Here is a 20,183-nt window from a genome sequence, read left to right on the forward strand (position 1 = left end):
GTTAGTTGTTTGTATTCTGCGGTTCAATTTCAATCAATAATAAGTGCTACTATGGACTTACAAACAATCTGTAATCGTGGATGTATCCAGATGGGGGCAGGGCTGGGCGCGATAATCTCCACCTAAAATCCTTCCAGAGATTTTTTTTTCAAATATAGGGTAATTTACAGCTTGGGAGTCATTCGATTATTATCGGCAATCAAAATTGAAACGCCAAATTCATTGTATTTTTCTATCAAAACACACCAATGAAAAAATTAATATGATTAAGTAAATGAAAAACCGAAGTTAGTACTATACCATTTAATTCCACTAGAGTTTGTATTCTTTGACAGATACGCGTATTTCGACCTCAACTGTAAGGCCGTCTTCAGAGTCGTGTACTGGACTCGACCTGAAAAAATGGTTTTTTGTACTGTCCGCTTTCCGAGACTAGACAAACAATTTCGCGAGAGATGTCATCAATTAAAATGAATACACCTCAAAATGCGGCTGATAATCTTGCAGTTCCTTGGGGACAATAGCTGTCGACAATAGTCACACTGACATAAGATGTTCGAAGCGCTGTAAAACGTTTCCAAAAAGCTTTTAACAAATATGTTGGTGTGTGTTCGATTACGAAATCTTCATCTGTTCACGCATCTCATCAACGTGACCAATTTGCTGCTAAACAGTAGAATCATTAACCTAAGAATGCTAGTGTCGCTGCTATTCGTGTTACCAACATCTAGTTTGCCACGAACTGACAGCGTGAGTACCGGGCCTCAAAGTGTCAAAATAATTTTGAAAACCAAAACAACGAGATGGTATTGAACAAACAATGAAAAACCATAATTTAAGGTAATAACAATTAAAATAAGTTTTGTGACAACAGCGCCACTAGCGTTCTACTACTAATATTTCTTTTTGCTAAACCCATTCAACAGAAGCCAAATCTATAGAAAACGAATACCCGATCAAAGCAAGCCAGCAATCGGCGTTCATACTGGCTGTGTGAATCTCATCCAAGCAGCGCAACAGAACATTCATTCAATGGACCGATGCACGAGTTCACTAATTTGACGTTTGAGCGGTGCTGAATTCACTGGTTGCTATGGTCCCATAAATAACACGGCACCGCTAAAACGTCAGATAATGGACCCGTGCATAGGTCCATTGTTTCTCATCTCTTCATCCACGCTCAACGCCTATCCAACAGCCAGGTCGTATTCAACACAACGCAGTAGGCATCGTAAGCTAACCATCCAGCGCATTGCCTGCTTTGCTTGGGCCTTTCACTCAAAGCAGTGCGCAAAGCAATACCATTTATCTCCGTACTTTGGTTCGCCTATAAAAGGCAGCCAACTCATGTGTAGAAAAGGTGTATATCAATAGTCATCTCCCCGAGCAGGCGCGCTGCCTGTCCGGAGAGCAATAAATTAAGTAGCAAAATTCAAATCTGAGCTGTTCTATTTCGACACCGTCCACTGGAGTTAATCGAGTCCACTAATCTCCCAAGCAATCGAACATGGTCCTTCGAACCGGATTGGGTGTCGATAGGAATCCATCCATTTCAACCCTACGGAATGCAACGCTGGAGAATAGTCAAGTTTGGACGTCGATAGGTATCCGTTCAAATCATCAACCCAGTGGAAGACCAACAGAACCGTGGAGCATCACACGCAAGCAATAGTGTCCACGCTGGACAATACATCGCATCCCGACATCGGTCGAGCATTATCGATGGTCGGAACACCAGCATGCAATCGTTCGGAAGCGGAACCAACTCGCTAAGCTAGCACATCATCAGTTTTTCGCATCCGTTCACCAACATCATCTTGTGAATCGTTTTCATCGAAGTGAAGCTAAAGGCATTCGTCGTGAATCAACCATGCAACCATTCTTCGAGGTTTCTGCACAGGGCAGATCAACCAAAATTCTCATCAATCGTGTTCGGGCAAACGGTTTTCACGATGGATCAATTCATCTAGCAAATCAACAATCGACTCGTATCATCAATCAACCAACAACAGTTCGGCCAGCGGTTTTGTTCGTGGATCAACTAAGCCACCATTCTTCGAGGTTTCTGCACAGGGCAGATCAACCACCATTCGCATCATCGTTTACGGGCAAACGGTTTCCACGGAGAATCAACCCAACTGGCATACCCGGTTTCTCAGGACAGATCAAACGGAGAAGCAAGCGCAACCCGTCGGCAATCGTTACCATCACTTCAACCACGCAATCGCAATTCGGCTAACGGTTTTCTTCGTAGATCAACCACGCCATATTCGTCGAGGTTTCTGCACAGGGCAGATCAACCACCATTCCCATTCTATCGTGTTCGGGCAACGGTTTCTACGGAGAATCAACCCAACTGGCATTCCCGGTTTCTGACGGCAGATCAACCGGAGCCGCACCAATTTCAAGTCACCAACAACTACGCAAGAATGTTCAGAAATGGTCAATTCAGCGGGGGGCAGTATGTTCGATTACGAAATCTTCATCTGCTCACGCATCTCATCAACGTGATCAATTTGCTGCTAAACCCATTCAACAGAAGCCAAATCTATAGAAAACGAATACCCGTTCAAAGCAAGCCAGCAAACGACGTTCATATACTGGCTGTGTGAATTTCATCCAAGCAGCGCAACAGAACATTCATTCAATTGTTTCTCATCTCTTCATCCACGCTCAACGCCTATCCAACAGCCAGGTCGTATTCAACACAACACAGTAGGCATCGTAAGCTAACCATCCAGCGCATTCCCTGCTTTGCTTGGGCCTTTCACTCAAAGCAGTGCGCAAAGCAATAGCATTTATCTCCGTACTTTGGTTCGCCTATAAAAGGCAGCCAACTCATGTGAAGAAAAGGTGTATGTTAGTAGTCATCTCCCCGAGCAGGCGCGCTGCCTATCCGGAGAGCAATAAATCAAGTAGCAAAATTCAAATCTGTGCTGTTCTGTTTCGTCGCCGTCCACTGGAGTAAATCGAGTCCACTAATCTCCCAAGCAATCGAACAGTTTGAATCGATAGAGGATTGAAGTTCAATCATTAAACAGTGCATAAATGTAAACGGACAAACACGTGATTTGTCTGCTTATGTCTGAAAAAATTAGAAAAGGAGGCGTCATCGGCTTAGATTGCGTGAATTCTCCTAGGTACTCAAAAAATCTTTTAGAGTCCTTCAAAAATACCACTTATTTGGCTTTCGGAATTGTTGCAAAGCTATTCCCATTATTTATTTCTCTGTGGCTATTCCATTTACAAGAATTCCTGAAAAGGCAAATCGACACAGAAAGTTAATATAATTGTATAGGTATTCTCCTTAAAGCTTTTATCCAATTTGTCCAAGCATTTTGCAAAAAAAAACTACATAATCCGAAAATATGTTTCAAATTGTACCAACAATTTATCTGAAAGTTTTTCAAGTGTTCCTCTAAACATATTTGAACAATATTCAACCTGAAATGTCAGGGTCTTCGCAAAAAATAACATCAATGATTTACATTTTCATTCCCTGGATCTAAAAATCGCCCAGGGGCCAAGGATGGAAAAAATCGTTTCAAGCGACCAACAGCACAGTATTTGAATGACCTAAATGGGTCATCGCTCTCGCAGTAGCTTGATTTCAACACCTTAGGGATGGTACACAAATTATGTCACGCTAAATTTCAACTTTTTCGACCACCTCCCCCCCCCCCTTTGTCACACTTTTTGCATGAGTCCTCCGAAAATTTTGTAAGGCTTGTCACGCTTGGCTCGACCCCCTCCCCCCCCTTGGAGCGTGACGTAATTTGTGTATGACCCCTTATTACGCGCGCGTAGAATGGATATATCAAACATCCGATGCACTATTGACTTCGCAACACCAATCTGGAGTTCGCCGGTTGGACTTCCGAAGCGAAGTTTTGAACGAACTAACTGTCATTGCTCTGCCGGCTCGGCTTTTATCTCGACTGTTTTTGAAAACAGTCCAACATCACGTCGACGGAAGAAGTTTCACCACAACGGAGGATTTGTCAATTCGAGCGCGCCAAAATCCTTCCGATTGAAAATGTGTTGGCGGTGCTTAAGGTTCAACTGTTTGCTATCCATAAACGATGATCAAATTTGTAGTTTTGGGGATGTGATATCGGTTCTTCCGGACAGAGATGAACTGAAAGTATATCAACATGCCTGTTATCAGCAAGCATATGATCCGATAGATCACCGAATGACCGATATGATATAAAACAGAAATATTTTCTTTTCAACGATAGTTTGATTTGAACATAGATTGTTCATGGATGCCACGATGAGTCTATCATGTGTTACCTTAAGTTCGTTGATAAAGAAGAGGAAATTGAGCGAAATTCTCTTTCTGAATTTTATCAGGATGCACAATATCGTGGGACAAAGAATTTATCGTATGTTGTTACAAGTAGCTGATGGAATTCTCAGCGCAGCGGACACGGTAGACACCAGAACGAATTACCGTCGCTAGATTCGTGATACGAAGAAAATTGATCAACACGGGATGCGGTTTTTCAACATGTTTATCTACAACGAACTAGTGCGGACCAGAGAATTTGTTTAGATCCATGCCAAATTTTTAATGAGATCTTTACAGGAATCCTAACGGGAATCAAGGCAATAATTGACCATTTTTTTTTTAATTTCTTCGAGAGGTTGGCGAAAAGCTGAGCCAAAAAAATCTTTGGCAAATATATTGAAATTCTAGACAAATTCATTGGAAATTCCACTTGACAGGATTTCTGGAGTTACTGACGAGGATTCATGGTGAAGCTTTGTCAGGGTTATTAGTTTGACTAGTCCTAGATCTATGACAAAGTTCTTATGAGATTCCTGAAAAGATTTGTATGGATTTCTGCAGATTTACAGTTAATTATCCCAATCATTCCCAATTTGGGAATCCCAACCCCTTTCTTGTAATATTATTTGTGAATTCATGGCAAGTTCTTTGATGGATAATTGAAAAGCAAAGTCTCTAATGTATTCTTGAGCAGACTTTTGTTAAATCCTTGACAAGAATCGCGACCATGTCTTTGAAAAATTGCTTGGAAGATGCTTTGTCAATTTATGTCAAAAAATTTAGCCATCGTCATATAAGACTTTCAAATGTTTTTAGCGGAATATCGTGTCTGTTAAAAAGACCTCTCCATGGCTACAAAGGAATTTCACCAGCTCAAGATTTTTTCAGGAATTGGCCATGGACCATGTCTAACGCATAAGTCCGAAGGCATTCTTGGATGTTGAAGAATTGGTTATTGAACTTTGTTTGAGAAAAATCCTGTACTTGACGCACCGCATGATAGCAGGAGCTTTTCGTGTGTAGACAGTTTGCGCGCCTAGACTGAAAGCTTGCTAGCGTGTATGAAGAGGTGGAAGGTACAGCCGGTTCAAGAGAAAAGGCAGCTGGATGGAATGCATGAATGAACAGGCAACAGTCCACTAATAGGCTTCGCGGAGTAATGTTCTCGCGAAGAAATCGTAGTTAATAAAGTTAAAGTGATTAGAAAAATCAACCCACGCGTTTCAGTGCAATTTAATTCCAATCCGGTGAAAACCCAAATCCCTTGAGCTACCGTCGGAACATTTTGGTCCTTCGAGCCGGATGTTGTGAGGGTTCCCCGGAAAAGTGCGGTCCCTGAAAGACGATTATGTCCGTGGCATAGTGCGTGTTCGAAAAAATTGACTGTATTGTGGGCAATAGCGTAGCCCGTGATCAAATTGCGTTTTTGATTATGATCGCATTTCCTTTGCATTTCCTTACGTCGATCCGTGATCGATGATTGGGTGAAATCGTGTCTGTGACATGATCCTACGTGTGTGTAGTACCAATTTCCGGAAGTTAATTGCACCGTGTGCAGTGGAATAGCCCGTGGCTATTAGCAAACACTGTATGAAGTGGCCCGTGGCCAAAGACAATAAGTGAGCGTGCACGTGGCGTGATGTTGCCCGGCGAGTGCCTCGTGCAGCCTGTGGCTGAGTTTAAGGTGAAACATCTCGGAATCCAAAGATGGCCGTCACAATGGCCGACTTGTGCCCCTGCTCACGTTTTCAAATGCACCTGAAGAAATAGATGGCAAACGTTTCTGATCTTCTTATTTTAAGCTTTCTGCTAGTGCACAAAGCCAAAATAAAAAGTTCACTGTTGTTGGATGCGTTTTTCGTGAGATTTGTGCCTTTGAAGTTTCAGTGCAATCTTAAAAGATGATTCCAAACTGTTTCACCTTAAGAATTGATTGTGCCCGTGCCACAGGAGTAAGTGAACATTCGTACGCACCGTTTGCGTATTTCGGCTGAAGCCAAAGAAGAAACATTTTGAAAGAATGTATCGTGCTCGTGACACGAGTGGTGATTTGAGTGAATGTGTCCGTGACGCATTGCGAACTCGATTGAACAAGAGTGAACAAGTTGAAACATGAGCGACAGTGAAACACCACGTGATGTGTTAAAAAGTGTATCGCAAAGAAACATATTGGAAGAGCTAACGGAATCGAGTAGTGACAATGTGCTGCTAGTTCCGTCGGTGGCAGATCAAAAGATTGCGAAGCAAGTGCTCGAGCAGAAGAAGATGATGGAGTCCAGGTTGGAAGTGTTGACAGATCGACGAGATCTGATAACGGAGAAGCTGATACGAATGAAGGAGTCTTTGCGAGGGGAAGGTGTGAGCATACATTTGCTCAACCTTCACCTTGAAACACTGCGACGATGTGCGAATAAATTCGACAGGATTCATAGCGACATCTCGGCATTGCTGCCGAAAGAACAGCGAACCGTAGTACGCCAGGAGTACGCGGTATTCGAGGATGTCCACAACGAACTTTACGTAGACTTGACGCTATTCTGGATTGCGCCGTCATCAGCAGTAACAACCGTGGGAAATCGATTTCACATTTGGTTGAAATTGTTCGAAGCATGTTGATGCTTTGGATGGTCACAGCTATCCTGTCGAAGTTTTAGGGGCGTTGATCCTGCTTAACGTCCTCTACAAGAAGCTTGACAAGGACACGCAAGAGCAATGGGAAACAAAGGTACCCAGAGGAGAGTTACCGGAATACGAAACGTTTATGGAGTTCCTTCGTGAACGAGGACGCGTTCTGCAGCGTACGAGCCGCTTACAGCAGCAGGTACAGCAGTCAACGGTCCAAGCAAAACAGCATGTTGCAGTAACTGGTCACAAAACATCAACACAAGCATTGAAATCGTTCATGCAAACGGGTAGCGGAACGTGTCCATGCTGTCCGGAAGAGCACGCCATCTACAGGTGTATGGAATTCAAGGACATGAATTTATCAGAGCGTAAGTCCGTTGCCACAAGCAGGGATGGGAAATGTACTGTCGCAAACATTTACCACCTCGACATTCACATGTTTCTACACGACCATCATTGGGGGCAGCAGGGACGACACTCCAGGGGCTTAACGAACCCCCCCCCCCCCCAGGACCTCTGCGAGTTGGGGAGTTGCCCAGGATGTGGTGAAGTTCGCAGTGGGCTCTGATGAACCTTCATAAAAACCACAAAAATCCGAATGCAACTCTGTCACAGCGACCGGTGCCGCTTAAAGTACCCTAGCCCAAACTAACAGGAGTGCCAACCGGCACATCAGGATTGATACCAGTGAGATCCTGATTATGGCATACTGGTCGCGATACAAACGGACAAGGCATGGAATTACGAGTAGGAGTGCTTCGAGCACATTGGGACCAACGCCAGTACGGCCCCAATTATGTATACTGGCAGCGCACGACAAAGGACAAGTAACGGTATATGTACTGGATAATATGCTTTGAGGCTGACAGCGGCGACATTCTACTCCCTTAGTAGGGTCGGGTGACACTGGCCCGAAACGGCGAGTGGGTTAATGGCGCAGGCTGCCCCCGTCCCGTAAAACCGTGGCAGGCCTTAGAGTACGTTCCAAATCCGTCGCCTGGTTGTTCCAACCGGGCGGGAGTAGGCTCAGATGCCATTACCTGACCTGCGCCGATCCGGCTCTGAACATAGTACCCCATAAAGGACTATGTCAACCCTAGCATGGCCTCCCTGCTTGCATAGATAACCATGGGATTATAAAGGCGACTATTCCAGCGGAGATGGATAGCGGCTCTTAGGGGGACCCATAAGAGATGATCAACCAAAACAAACAACTAGCGGAATGTGAAGGAGAGGCTTCTGGACCTATCAGTAACCGGCTAAGGTTCCCGCCAAGGAAGGAGGCGACCAACTTTATTGAAAACAGTGTGGGCAAAAGCCTAGATACTGTGACGACGGCAGGCACTGGCCGCTCCAGTGCAACATGTGTGGTGACCGATGGCCCGGGACTAATCGAGGCCATGGATCGCAATAGGGAGTACCTCCCTAAAATGCAGGTAGCTGCTGAGCAACTTGATGTCATCATCGAATATGTCAAAAGCAAAACAAATATCAGCAAAGACTTGAAAACAAGTCTACTGAAATTGCGACAATCAGTCCTAGCTGCAAAGCAGGACTACGAGAAAGCCAAGGAACAACTGGGCAAGGTAGAAGGCCAAAAAGACACTAGGTCGTGTCAGACCGAAGTGTTTTCCTTCACAGGCAACGCGAATATATCTGATGATATTATTCGATACGCGATGCGGAAGAGGGAAGCTTCCGGGGATGAATACGTGGCGAAAAGACGTATGGTCGCTAAGGGAAAAGTGACCTACGCGGCCGTCCTCCAAAGCGGAAAAGCTGGCACGAGCCAAGCCCCGCGATCAAGAGGACATGGCAACAAAGGAGAGGCCAACACCAATCCTAAGGCCAAGAAAGCCAAGAAAAAGGAGCCACGGGTTAACCGGAACCAGGCAGTGCATCCACAGGAACCACGGGCGCAAGGCAACAGCAACCCGTGGATACGAGTTGGAAATAAGAAAAAACAGAGGAAACCGAAAACGGAGCCCAAGGAGAGCGCTAAACCGAAAACAGCGAAACGTAGGAATTTAGGCGAAGCCCTCGTTATCAAAACGGAGGAAGCAAAATACGCCGAGGTTCTGAAGGCGATGCGAAGCACAGAGAAGCTATCGCCATTGGGCGCAGACGTGCGAAGCATAAGGCGAACTAGGATTGGTGAAATGATCCTAGTCTTAAAGAAGGACGCCAAGGAAAAGGGTGCAGTCTATAAGCAACTGGCACAAGAAGTACTTGGTGACGAGGTTGATGTAAGATCCCTTACTGCTGAAGCGACTCTCCAGTGTAAAAATCTGGATGAGGTCACCGATGCAGCGGAGGTCTCGGCTGCCCTCAAAGAGCAGTGTGACATCGACGTAGCCAGTAAGGCCATCCACCTTAGAAAGGGCCCGCAGGGCACCCAGGTGGCGGCGATCAGGCTGCCGGTCGCAGAGGCCAACAAAGCGAAGAACTTGGGCATACTCAAGGTAGGCTGGTCGGTTTGCCGGCTGAGCATACAACAGCCTCCTGAAGTTTGCTTCAAGTGTTTCGGGAAGGGCCATAAGTCGTGGAATTGCAATGGTCCCGACAGAAGTAAGATGTGCAGAAAATGCGGCGCTGAAGGCCATAGGGCAAGCGATTGTAAGCAAATCGCTAAGTGCCTAATATGTGTCGACAGAGCAGACAACGGACGCTTAACGGGCGGACCCAAATGTCCGGGCACAAGCGGAGTATCAAAGCAGCCAAAACGGAAGTAACACAGTTAAATTTAAACCACTGTGATGTAGCCCAGCAGCTGCTTTGGCAGTCAGTCTCGGAAACCAAGACTGACGTGGTGTTATTATCGGACCCATACCGCATACCAGCCAACAACGGGAACTGGGTGGCGGATAGGTCTCAACAGCTAGCAGCTATAGGGACGACAGGACGATACCCAATCCAAGAAGTAGTCTCTAGCTCAAATGACGGTTTTGCGATAGCAAAAATCAACGGCGTGTTCTATTGCAGTTGTTACGCGCCCCCAAGGTGGTCGATTGAGGAATTTTCCCACATGGTTGACAGGATGATGGCCGAACTAGCTAATCGGCAGCCAGTAGTGATAGCTGGCGACTTTAATGCATGGGCAGTGGAGTGGGGTAGCCGCTGCACCAATCAAAGAGGCCAGCTATTGTTGGAATCCCTGGCCGCATTAAATGTAGAGCTGGCAAATGTGGGTACAGTGAGTACCTTCCGCAGAAATGGTGCAGAATCGATCATCGACGTGACGTTTTGTAGTCCTAACCTTTTAGGTACCATGAACTGGCGCGTTGATGACGGTTATACTCATAGCGATCATCAATCGATTCGCTATAGTATAATACCAGGCGGGCAGAAGGCAGCGCGATGTAACTCGACCCAAGCCCGAGGATGGAAAACAGCGCGCTTCGACGGCGAAGTATTCACTGAAGCCCTGAGGCGCGAACGAAACACTCTGGACCTAAACGGTGAAGAGCTAGTTGCTATGATATCACGAGCGTGTGATGCTTCCATGCCGAGAAAAGCCCCTCCTAGAGAGAACAGGCCGCCAGTGTATTGATGGTGCGAATCAATTGCAAATCTTCGAGCAATCTGCCTTCGGGCTAGACGAAGAATGCAACGCGCACGCACAGAAGCACAAAGAGAGGAACGCGGTGCAGCATTCAGAGAGGCAAAGTTGGCTCTCAAAAAGGAAATCAAGAGTCGAAAACGGGCATGCTTTGAAAGTCTATGCGAGAGTGCCAATTCTAGTCCATGGGGTGACGCCTACAGAGTGGTAATGGCTAAGACCAAAGGAGCCATAGCGCCCCAAGAGAAATCGCCCGAGTTGCTGCGATCGATAATCGATGTACTCTTCCCGCACCATCCCATAAGCCCATGGCCCCCAGCGCCGTATGCGGCAGATGAAGGAGAAGAAGTGGCGAGAGTGACGAACGAAGAGCTGGCAGAAGTCGTGAAATCATTCGCGTCAAACAAGGCACCGGGACCCGATGGTATCCCGAATGTTGCCTTAAAAGCGGCAGTGAACACGGATCCGGACATGTTCAGAACCACGATGCAACGCTGCATTGATCAAGGAATCTTCCCGGATGTATGGAAGCGACAGAAATTGGTGCTACTACCAAAGACGGGGAAACCACCAGGTGACCCGTCGGCGTATAGACCTATCTGTCTACTAGATACGACGGGCAAGCTATTGGAGAGGTTGATTCTCAACAGACTAGTACCGTACACGGAGAGTGCGGACGGCCTGTCCAACAACCAGTTTGGATTCAGAAAAGGTAAATCTACTCTGGACGCCATCCAGTCGGTCGTTCAAACAGCTGAGGTGGCAATCGAGCATAAAAGGAGCGGCATCCGTTACTGCGCGGTTGTCACTCTGGATGTGAAGAATGCGTTCAACAGCGCAAGCTGGGAAGCAATAGCACACGCGCTTCACCGCCTCAAGGTACCGGTGCAGTTGTGTAAGCTTCTAGAAAGCTATTTTGATGGTAGGATTCTACTGTATGACACAGAGGAGGGGCAGAAAAGCGTTCGAATTACCGCGGGAGTACCTCAAGGTTCAATCCTGGGCCCGCTGTTATGGAATGCGATGTACGATGACGTACTGAGGCTGCCCCTTCCGACGGGTGTTGAGATTGTTGGCTTCGCCGACGATATCACCCTAGTGGTCTATGGTGAATCGATGGAGGAAGTAGAGTTGACAGCAGCGCACTCTATTTCCCTGGTTGAGGAATGGATGAAGTCTAGGAAACTAGGACTGGCCCGTCACAAGACTGAGGTGGTGGTGGTCAACAACCGCAAGTCCGAGCAACGGGCGCTTATCTCGGTAGGTGATTGCACCATAGAGTCCAAGCGATCCCTTAGGCATCTTGGGGTAATGATCGATGACAAGCTGAGTTTCGCTAGCCACGTTGAATATGCCTGTAAAAGGGCATCTACGGCTATAGCGGCGCTTTCGAGGATGATGTCTAACAGCTCTGCTGTAATTGCCAGCAAACGCAAGCTGCTGGCAAGCGTGGCGCTATCCATACTAAGGTATGGAGGACCAATCTGGTCAAAAGCGCTTAGAACGAACAGAAACCTAAAGCGGTTGGAAAGCACGTACAGGATAATGTGCTTAAGAGTAGCAAGTGCATACCGGACGGTATCTAAAGAGGCCGTGTGCATCATAGCCGGGATGACGCCCATCGGGCTCATCATCAAGGAAGATGTTCAATGCTTCAACCAAAGGGGTACCAGAGGAGTCCGCGACACGTGTAAAGAGGAAACGCTCAGAAGCTGGCAGCAGGAATGGGATAACTCCACTAAGGGTAGATGGACCCATCGACTAATACCAAATGTGTCAGATTGGTATGGTAGAAGCCATGGGGAAGTGAACTTCCACCTGACGCAGTTTCTGTCAGGACATGGTTGCTATAGACAGTACCTGCATAGGTTCGGGCACTCAGAATCTCCTGCGTGCCCCAATTGTGCACGGAGGAAACAGCGGAGCATGTCGTGTTCGATTGCCCCCGTTTCATTGTTGTGAGAGGTCGCATGCTCACTACATGCGGAGGGGACACGTCCCCCGACAATATTATAGAGAGAATGTGTGCGGATGCCGAGTGCTGGAATGCAGTAACTACGGCTGTCACTCACATTATGTTAGAATTGCAGCGTCTATGGCGCGCCGACCAAGAGTTGGCTGCAGAGGATTAGCCCTGCCGAGGCTGGTCCCTTGTAACATTGTTTAAGACGGCTAGGAGAAGCAGTTTGCCTAGGCTACTTCTGCTACACGTGTTGTGCTATATGCACTGGTCCCTTCCCGAAGAAATACCGTAAGGTGGTTCCGGGGAGATGAGGGTCTGAGTCCAAGGGTCATGTCGATGCACTGTTCACCACTTGAGCAATTCTAAATGAATTGCTCAAGCACAGTGCATAGGCTGGTTTTAGCGGGTCGTCGTTGGTGCGTCATCCCCGCATTCCCTGAGTTATCTTCTCAGGGGATCTGTTTGCAGATTTCCCCCTTGTAAAAAACAAAAAAAAAAAAAAAAAAAAAAGGGTCTGAGTCCAAGGGTCATGTCGATGCACTGTTCACCACTTGAGCAATTCTAAATGAATTGCTCATGCACAGTGCATAGGCTGGTTTTAGCGGATCGTCGTTGGTGCGTCATCCCCGCATTCCCTGAGTTATCTTCTCAGGGGATCTGTTTGCAGATTTCCCACTTGTAAAAAACAAAAAAAAAAAAAAAAAACACGACCATCAAAATCCAAAGCAAACCATGACCGTTCAAAAAAAAAATGTCAGGGCTCTTCAAAACTGTAGTCTTCTTCTTCCCAACGTTTTTTCAAACCCGAATGCGAAAAGACTCGAGCACAGTGGTAACATGATTTTCCCGATTTTCGGGTCTTTGACTTTTTGCTCGGTAAAGGCGGCATAAAATTGAACTTGTTTATATGTATCGCAACGGAATGGTTGTGCTCTTGCTTTTACAGCTAATAGGTTTCAATTAGTATAAAACACAAGCGAAATATTAGCGATTGAATTATTCAACATTTTATTCAATCATGCACCTTGGAATGGCTGCCCGAAAACGGTCATAGTGGAGAGACAAAAACAGTCAGGCAGTGTGTGAACCGTTGGCAGCGCAACATCTGATGGTATTGATGCTGCTGCTGCTTTGTGTTTTAGTTGACTGGCAGAATCGATGAACTGTGGCAAATTGTGATCACAGTTCCCAAGCCTGGCCACAAGGATGGGTTTGTGTTACAACTGTTTGAAACTGTATCATCGAGTTATTGGCTGCCAATCCGATCAACGGTGCAATGTGCAAGGTTGCGGTCGTAAGCATCATAGCCTTTTGCATCCCGAGGATGAGATTTGGCAGAAAAGTGGAGAGAGGTCTTCGATGCCAGAAGTTGTTGAAGATAACGAACCAGAACAACAGTAACCAGATGGTCGGCGTGCGACAACAATGTGCGCGCTGATTGATACAGCAAAGCGACAAGTGCTGCTATAAATCGCAGAGGCCTTGTTGGATTCAGGATCCGATAGCCATATTATCACGGAGAGATTGGCCAACAGATTGAGGCTAAACTTGAACCGCGTCAACTTCCCGATTAGCGGTCTTAACGACATCCAGACCGGCGTGAAGTATCTGATATCGACGAAAATTCGCTCTCGAATCAATTCGTATGCGACGAGCGATTTGGATTTCTTGGTCGTACCAAGAATCTCAGCAAGGCTTCCACAGGTGGAAATCAAATCCGGTTCTTGTAGGGTACCGACAGGTTTGCAGTTAGCAGATCCATCGTCCCATGTACCAGGAGAAGTGGATATGATTATCGGCAATATTCTTCGCCTTGGTGAAGGCTGGACGCCTGAAAATAGAGAACACTTCGATTACGTTAGCTGAAACAGAGTTTGGATGGATTGCTGGAGAATCAGCGCAGTTGAAAAAGGATGCACCACGTGCAGTACAGTGCCAACTAAATTATAGTACACAAGTTGGCAAAATAATGGAAAAGTTTTCCGAGATCAAGAACGATCATCTCGGTAGTATAATAGCGGCGGTCGATTCAACTGTCAAGAAGCATGCGAGAAATGGACATCGACTAAAAACTAATCTGTCACTTTCTATTGACTGTTTAACAATAAACTTGCGACGATCGACGCGCCACCATATTTCATATAACGGAGGATATTAGAACTAACTTGGAGGTGATGACTTGGAGGTTATTTTGCAATTTGGAGGTTAAAATCCCCTCCAAACACTAGCGATTTTGCGGTGGGATGTTGACGTTTGATGACGAATAGCCCTTTGTATTGTTTTGATTTTGTATGGGATTTTGACTTTTACTGGCCTTGTTGTTTACAAATTCCATAAAAGAGTGAAAGGGAGGGGTCCATTTTTGTGCAGAGCCCCATAGGAGTCTAGTACCGTCTGTCAATAGCCTACTTGATAGCAAGACAATGTATGCCGGGATCACTTGTTTTCTAATAGGGGAACTGTGGGTAAAATGAACAGGGGGGGTAAAATGAACAGGTTTGTGTTTTACAGTAATTATGCTATAAATCTATGCAAAACATTGCACCATCAATAATCTTCATAGTGAGGAACTATTTCTGAAAAAGTAAACAAACACAAAGTACACCTCTCCGTTTTCTCATATGATGTAAATTTTCACTCCTGGAATTTAAGGTTTTTATGACTAAAACCATCAAAAATCTAATCAACTGCGTATCACATTATATCTTTAAAGTGTTTATGATAAGTAGACGGAAATTGAAAGTATTTTTATTTTCTAATTTCTTAGAACACATGATTTGAAGATGTTGATCCTTTGGGGGTAAAATGAACCACTCGAGATGGGGGTAATATGAACACCATCACAGGGTGAATACTACCGGATTTTATTTCAGATGCCGAGAGTTTTCCGGAGAGAATACAAAGACATACATGGACAGCCATCCTAATGGTCGCGGCTAAACGTTCCATCGATTCCGGATTGTCCGTGAGATATGCATTGAACATGTACTAGATGCCGAGCATCAACCCGCTCAATTTGAATGGTGTTCATTTTGCCCCACTACATGTTCATTTTACCACCAGCATGTGTTCATATTACCCCCATTGTATGATCATTTTACCCCCAAGTATATGTTCATATTACCCCCGTTACATGTTCATTTTACCCACATGTTTGGAACATTGACTCTGTGGAAAGAAATTTTCAAAGTTATAATAATGTTGATAAAATTCTATTTCCATCACAATATCCCAACTTGTTACATTGCATAAACATCCTTCTTCAATTCTGAGCAATTGAAAAAGGATCTGACAGCTTCATAAGCAAGAAAACATGAAAATTGTTTAGGGTGTTCATTTTACCCCCAGTTCCCCTATTTTTGGCATCCGGGAAAAATCCGGGAATTAAAAAACTGATTTTGAATGGAATTGGAAAAAATTACTAATGGATCATTGAAGGTAGTTTTTGCAAGTGCTCACCGCATCAAAACAAAGGCGCCACTGTATATGGGATTTAACATTGTGACAGCATTGCTGTTCTGTCAAACACACAAGGCTACGGTGGTGCTATCTATGCTTTCCATAGCGGCCGTTTAGGTTATTTTAATGATCCATTGAAAGCATATTATCGTACTTTATTTGATCATATAAATTATTCTAGAAATATGATACAAACATATGCATAAATCGAATAAAAAGATTTCAGTTTGTTATTTAAAAATAAATGTAATTAATATTTTCAAAAACAACGTTAGGAAACTTCTGTTCAACTTTTGTATATAAATTAATGAATTTTCTTCAAATTGTTCTGGTTACAATGTTTATTTTTGGTTTGTTCGAATTAGTGTAGACTAATGTAATAATATTTTTCAATATATTTTGATTAAATAAAGATACTTTTTAATTTTAAAGTATTAAAATGTACCATTACTAGCACTAATAACAAGAACGAGAGTAATATCATTCTTACTATACATAATTACATCACATTTGTTTTGAGAACAGATTTTTTATTGATGATAATCTTACCCCACCATGGTGGGGCAAATGGACCATTTGGCGCAAATTTTTAAGTCCCTCATACTCAATGCATAACAATCAGAAAAATCAACATAATCGATGATTTGAAGTATATTAGTCCCTCATTTGTTATCCACAGAAAAAAGTTTACATAACAATGAAGTTGACTATTAATTTTTCTGTATCCACTTACCCCACGGTACCTTACTTATTGATTACCAGGGTGCTAACAATATCAATATCCAATATTTGAAATAAGGTTGTTTGGTTTCAACGGAAATTGGTATCGGTGGTATGCTTTAGTCCCGTCTTGTCCACAAATAAAACAAAGTCGTCTTATGTTTTAATACATAAATATACAATTTTATTATCTCCCATTGAGTTATGCTGCATTTGACTTGGCTGGATTTCCTTAGTGTAAAGCGACTTCCTATTTTTTCAAAGAAAACAATCGTACACAATTTACGCAACACTTCAGGGGGATGCTGTTGCGTTTCGGTTCATAAAAAAACAATAATTCCTAAAAACATTACGAACTGCAAACATAATAAATTTCAGGGTTGCGTAAATTGTATACCATGCCTAAGATAGCTTCACGAGTATCGCTTTGACCTTTAAGCCATCCTTATCATAATGTGTAGAAGTTTGCTTTCCCTTCAATATACAATACAAAAATGGGCTAACGCTGTATAAAATTTATACAATTTAGTTACTTCAATTTTATTTACTCTACCGGCTTTTGTTTTTCATAATACTCGGAAACGGCCTAAATCAACTAATCAAAATTTTCAGTATTATTCTTTTTAATATTATGTTTAGAATGAAACTATGTGTAATATGAATCCGATAACTGAAAGATATATATTATATGATGCTCTATGCTCTCTATACTTGGACAAAAACTTCAACTGACTCTAAATTAAACTATAAAAATATCGGCATCAGACATAAAACTTGATTCCTAATTTTTGCAACCGTTGACTACGCAACGCTTTCTGGGAAGAGTTCCTGTTTTGATCATGTGTGCTAAATAAATACAACTCAAGGATGTGAAAATGTATAATTTGCTACAAATTCGTAATTTTAAGTAGGACTCAAGTGGGGTTTTACTGGAAGCTAATTCGTCTAATTAAACAGGACCGTATTAGGATCTTCATTGTCCATCTGTTTAACATGCCGCAAGACATCTTTCTTGGTAATCACACCCAGTAGCCGACTGAAATTTCAAAACAGTTAATTACCTACTTGAAGAAAAGATAGATGGTTATATTACATACCCATTGTGTGTCACGAGAGTTTGTCTCAACCCCAGCTTGCGGAACATGTCCACAACGGTTTCCATCGGAGTTTGATCGGTCACAGTGATAGGTGCCATATCAAGAATTTTCTTCAGCTTCAACGGCGATGGTCCGAGATTTTGCACCGGCTGCGCCGAGGTGAATATCACTAGTGATTGTCCTGCTATACCGTCGATCATCCGTCGGGCATTCGCTAATTAAACAAACTTTATTAGTAGTTTCTCTGGGATAGTGTGATATAAGATATGTCTTACCTATGGCGAGATTAAGATCCCTTCGCAGGACAAATCCTACGAGATACTGGTTCTCTTTGGACACAACTACAGGGTAGCCGTTATGCTCAGTCTCTTTAAGTAGGGTCTCGATGTCGTCCACCGTCATCGAGTCCTGAGTAATTACAGATAGCGTTTCATTTCGCCTGTAGGAAACAATAGTAATGATATGGTATTTATGTCATAAAAGATAAATATGTTGTTATCTTACTTTGGCTGCATCACATCAGCTGCTAGAGTCGTGTGTTGAAACTCATCCTTGCTATCCAAGAACGGGTAACCGTTTAGCGCTATGTGAGCATCATAAATACCCTGAAATATAAATCATGATCTATGTAGCCAACGAAGTTTGTTACAACTCATATTGCGTTTACCTGTCGTCCCAGAGCATCTCCTACCCATTTAGAAGCCATTGCTGCAGCCATAAGTGGGACAATATACCGCACTCCTCCAGTCAGTTCGAACATTATGACAACAAGCGAAACTGTAAAATATAGATTCATTAGTTTCACAAAGGTGAAGTAGTGTATTGAAACAGGGGATCTAATCATTTATGATGCTAAAATAATTCCTTAAGATATTTTTGTTTAACAAGTATTAGCCTGATTCAAACAAGAAATACTAAAACTTTCACCGTTAAGCACATACTTGCCCGATTCCAAAAAAAAAATATCAGTTTACTCGTACACATATCTAGTTTCTAATACTGGCCAGAGTAATGTTTCTATGACCGAAGTTATTCCGCTAGTTTACTGTTAAAGGTCGGATAAAAAAGGGCTTTTTTGAGACGCCTAGTTGTCTTCATTTATTTGCAATGAAAATCATTTTAATTTGCATAAACCATTAACACTTCAGTCGTCGCGCTGTTGTATTTTGTACAACACCGTTGAAAAAACCTCGCTTTTCGTTCCCAACAGCAGCGCGGTGGTTCTGACGGTGGCAAACCGCGCGACGACTGAAAGGTTAAGATCCGATATTCAACATCATAAGTGAAAAATTTTGAACCATTTAGAATATCTTGTACATCGCCACTCGAGCTTAAGAACCAGCATACTATCAGTGACTTGAGATTTACCTACAGGGCATTTTTTTAAATTATCGGACAGGTTTGGGCCGGAGGTTCTCCGAATTGTATGAAATTTTCACCAGAGGTAGAGCTCGTGTATTCATGACCAAAAGTGAAATTCAAAAAAAAAATCTAGTGGCCTATTTTCCAGGAAAACTCTAGATGAATTTTCACGATTTCTCACGATTAAAAATTCATATCGCCTGAACTATGCTTCGTAAAACAAAAGTCTTTTAGTGAAAACGAAAGTAAATTTCCTCAGCAATCCATTGAAAATATAAAAATAAAAACATTTCCCGTAAAAATTGTAACCATAGAGAAAATTGTCGGAAAAACTATCGTCTGTATCATGAAATTTTTGAAAAAATATTGTTTGTTTCATCAATCCATACTCTAACTTTCGTCCATAGACGCCAAAGTGGTATCTTTTACCGTTTAGACGACAGAACTGAAAAACCGTTGACCACCCGCACGCTTCCCATCGGAAAATGTGTTCTATTTTGGGCCTCATAACCGTGCGCTAACGGCGGCAGTAATTTACACGCATTGTAAGTGTAACGCAGTAAACCATCCTTCCCTTTCCAGTCAGAAGAAACTTTTCGTCAATTGGAACACTCTCCATTGGTCTGTTGGGTGTTTTGTATGCTCGTTATTTAGTATTAAAGCTAACAGCCTCTATGGGGGCCGCACGGGAAGTTCTTGTAACAATCAATCGTTATACTAACGTTTGAAGGATCGAATCTCAAGATCCACTGAACAAGCTCGGGAATAAATGGACTGTAAAACGTGAAAATTTTCTTCCAAACGACCGTGAAGAAAACACGTCTGGTCTTGTGAACGATACAAAAAATTCTGGCTTTATTTCCTGTTGTATTACAAAGGGTGTGTTAGTGTGGTACTAGATTTTTCTCCAGGGTTGCCAGCAAAGTTTCAATTTTAATTGCTAGCAAGGCAAGGTGTGTCGCTACAATAAACATCCTGCCGGCCGTTGAAATTGCAGAATTTCAAAACTACTCGGCTGAACGGTCGCGCTCATTGTCCAGGGGCAGTAGGCAAATCTTCTTTACGGCCCTTTTCGTAGTTCCGTCCTTTGTACGCAAAGCAACC

General features: G+C 43.6%; 1 protein-coding gene across 1 annotated transcript in view; it reads right to left on the bottom strand.

The window, feature by feature from the left end:
* Nucleotides 1–16,967: 16,967 nt before the first annotated feature.
* LOC5572287 (H(+)/Cl(-) exchange transporter 5) overlaps nucleotides 16,968–20,183 on the bottom strand; it is a 33,809-nt gene continuing 30,593 nt past the window's right edge. Inside the window, 5 exon segments of the mRNA XM_001653922.2 lie at nucleotides 16,968–17,656; nucleotides 17,718–17,931; nucleotides 17,993–18,156; nucleotides 18,222–18,322; nucleotides 18,385–18,494. Of these exon segments, the coding sequence (XP_001653972.2) occupies nucleotides 17,566–17,656; nucleotides 17,718–17,931; nucleotides 17,993–18,156; nucleotides 18,222–18,322; nucleotides 18,385–18,494 (680 nt within the window). The 3' untranslated portion in view covers nucleotides 16,968–17,565.

This window comes from Aedes aegypti, chromosome 2, assembly GCF_002204515.2.
Source record: "Aedes aegypti strain LVP_AGWG chromosome 2, AaegL5.0 Primary Assembly, whole genome shotgun sequence".
Lineage (NCBI taxonomy): Eukaryota > Metazoa > Arthropoda > Insecta > Diptera > Culicidae > Aedes > Aedes aegypti.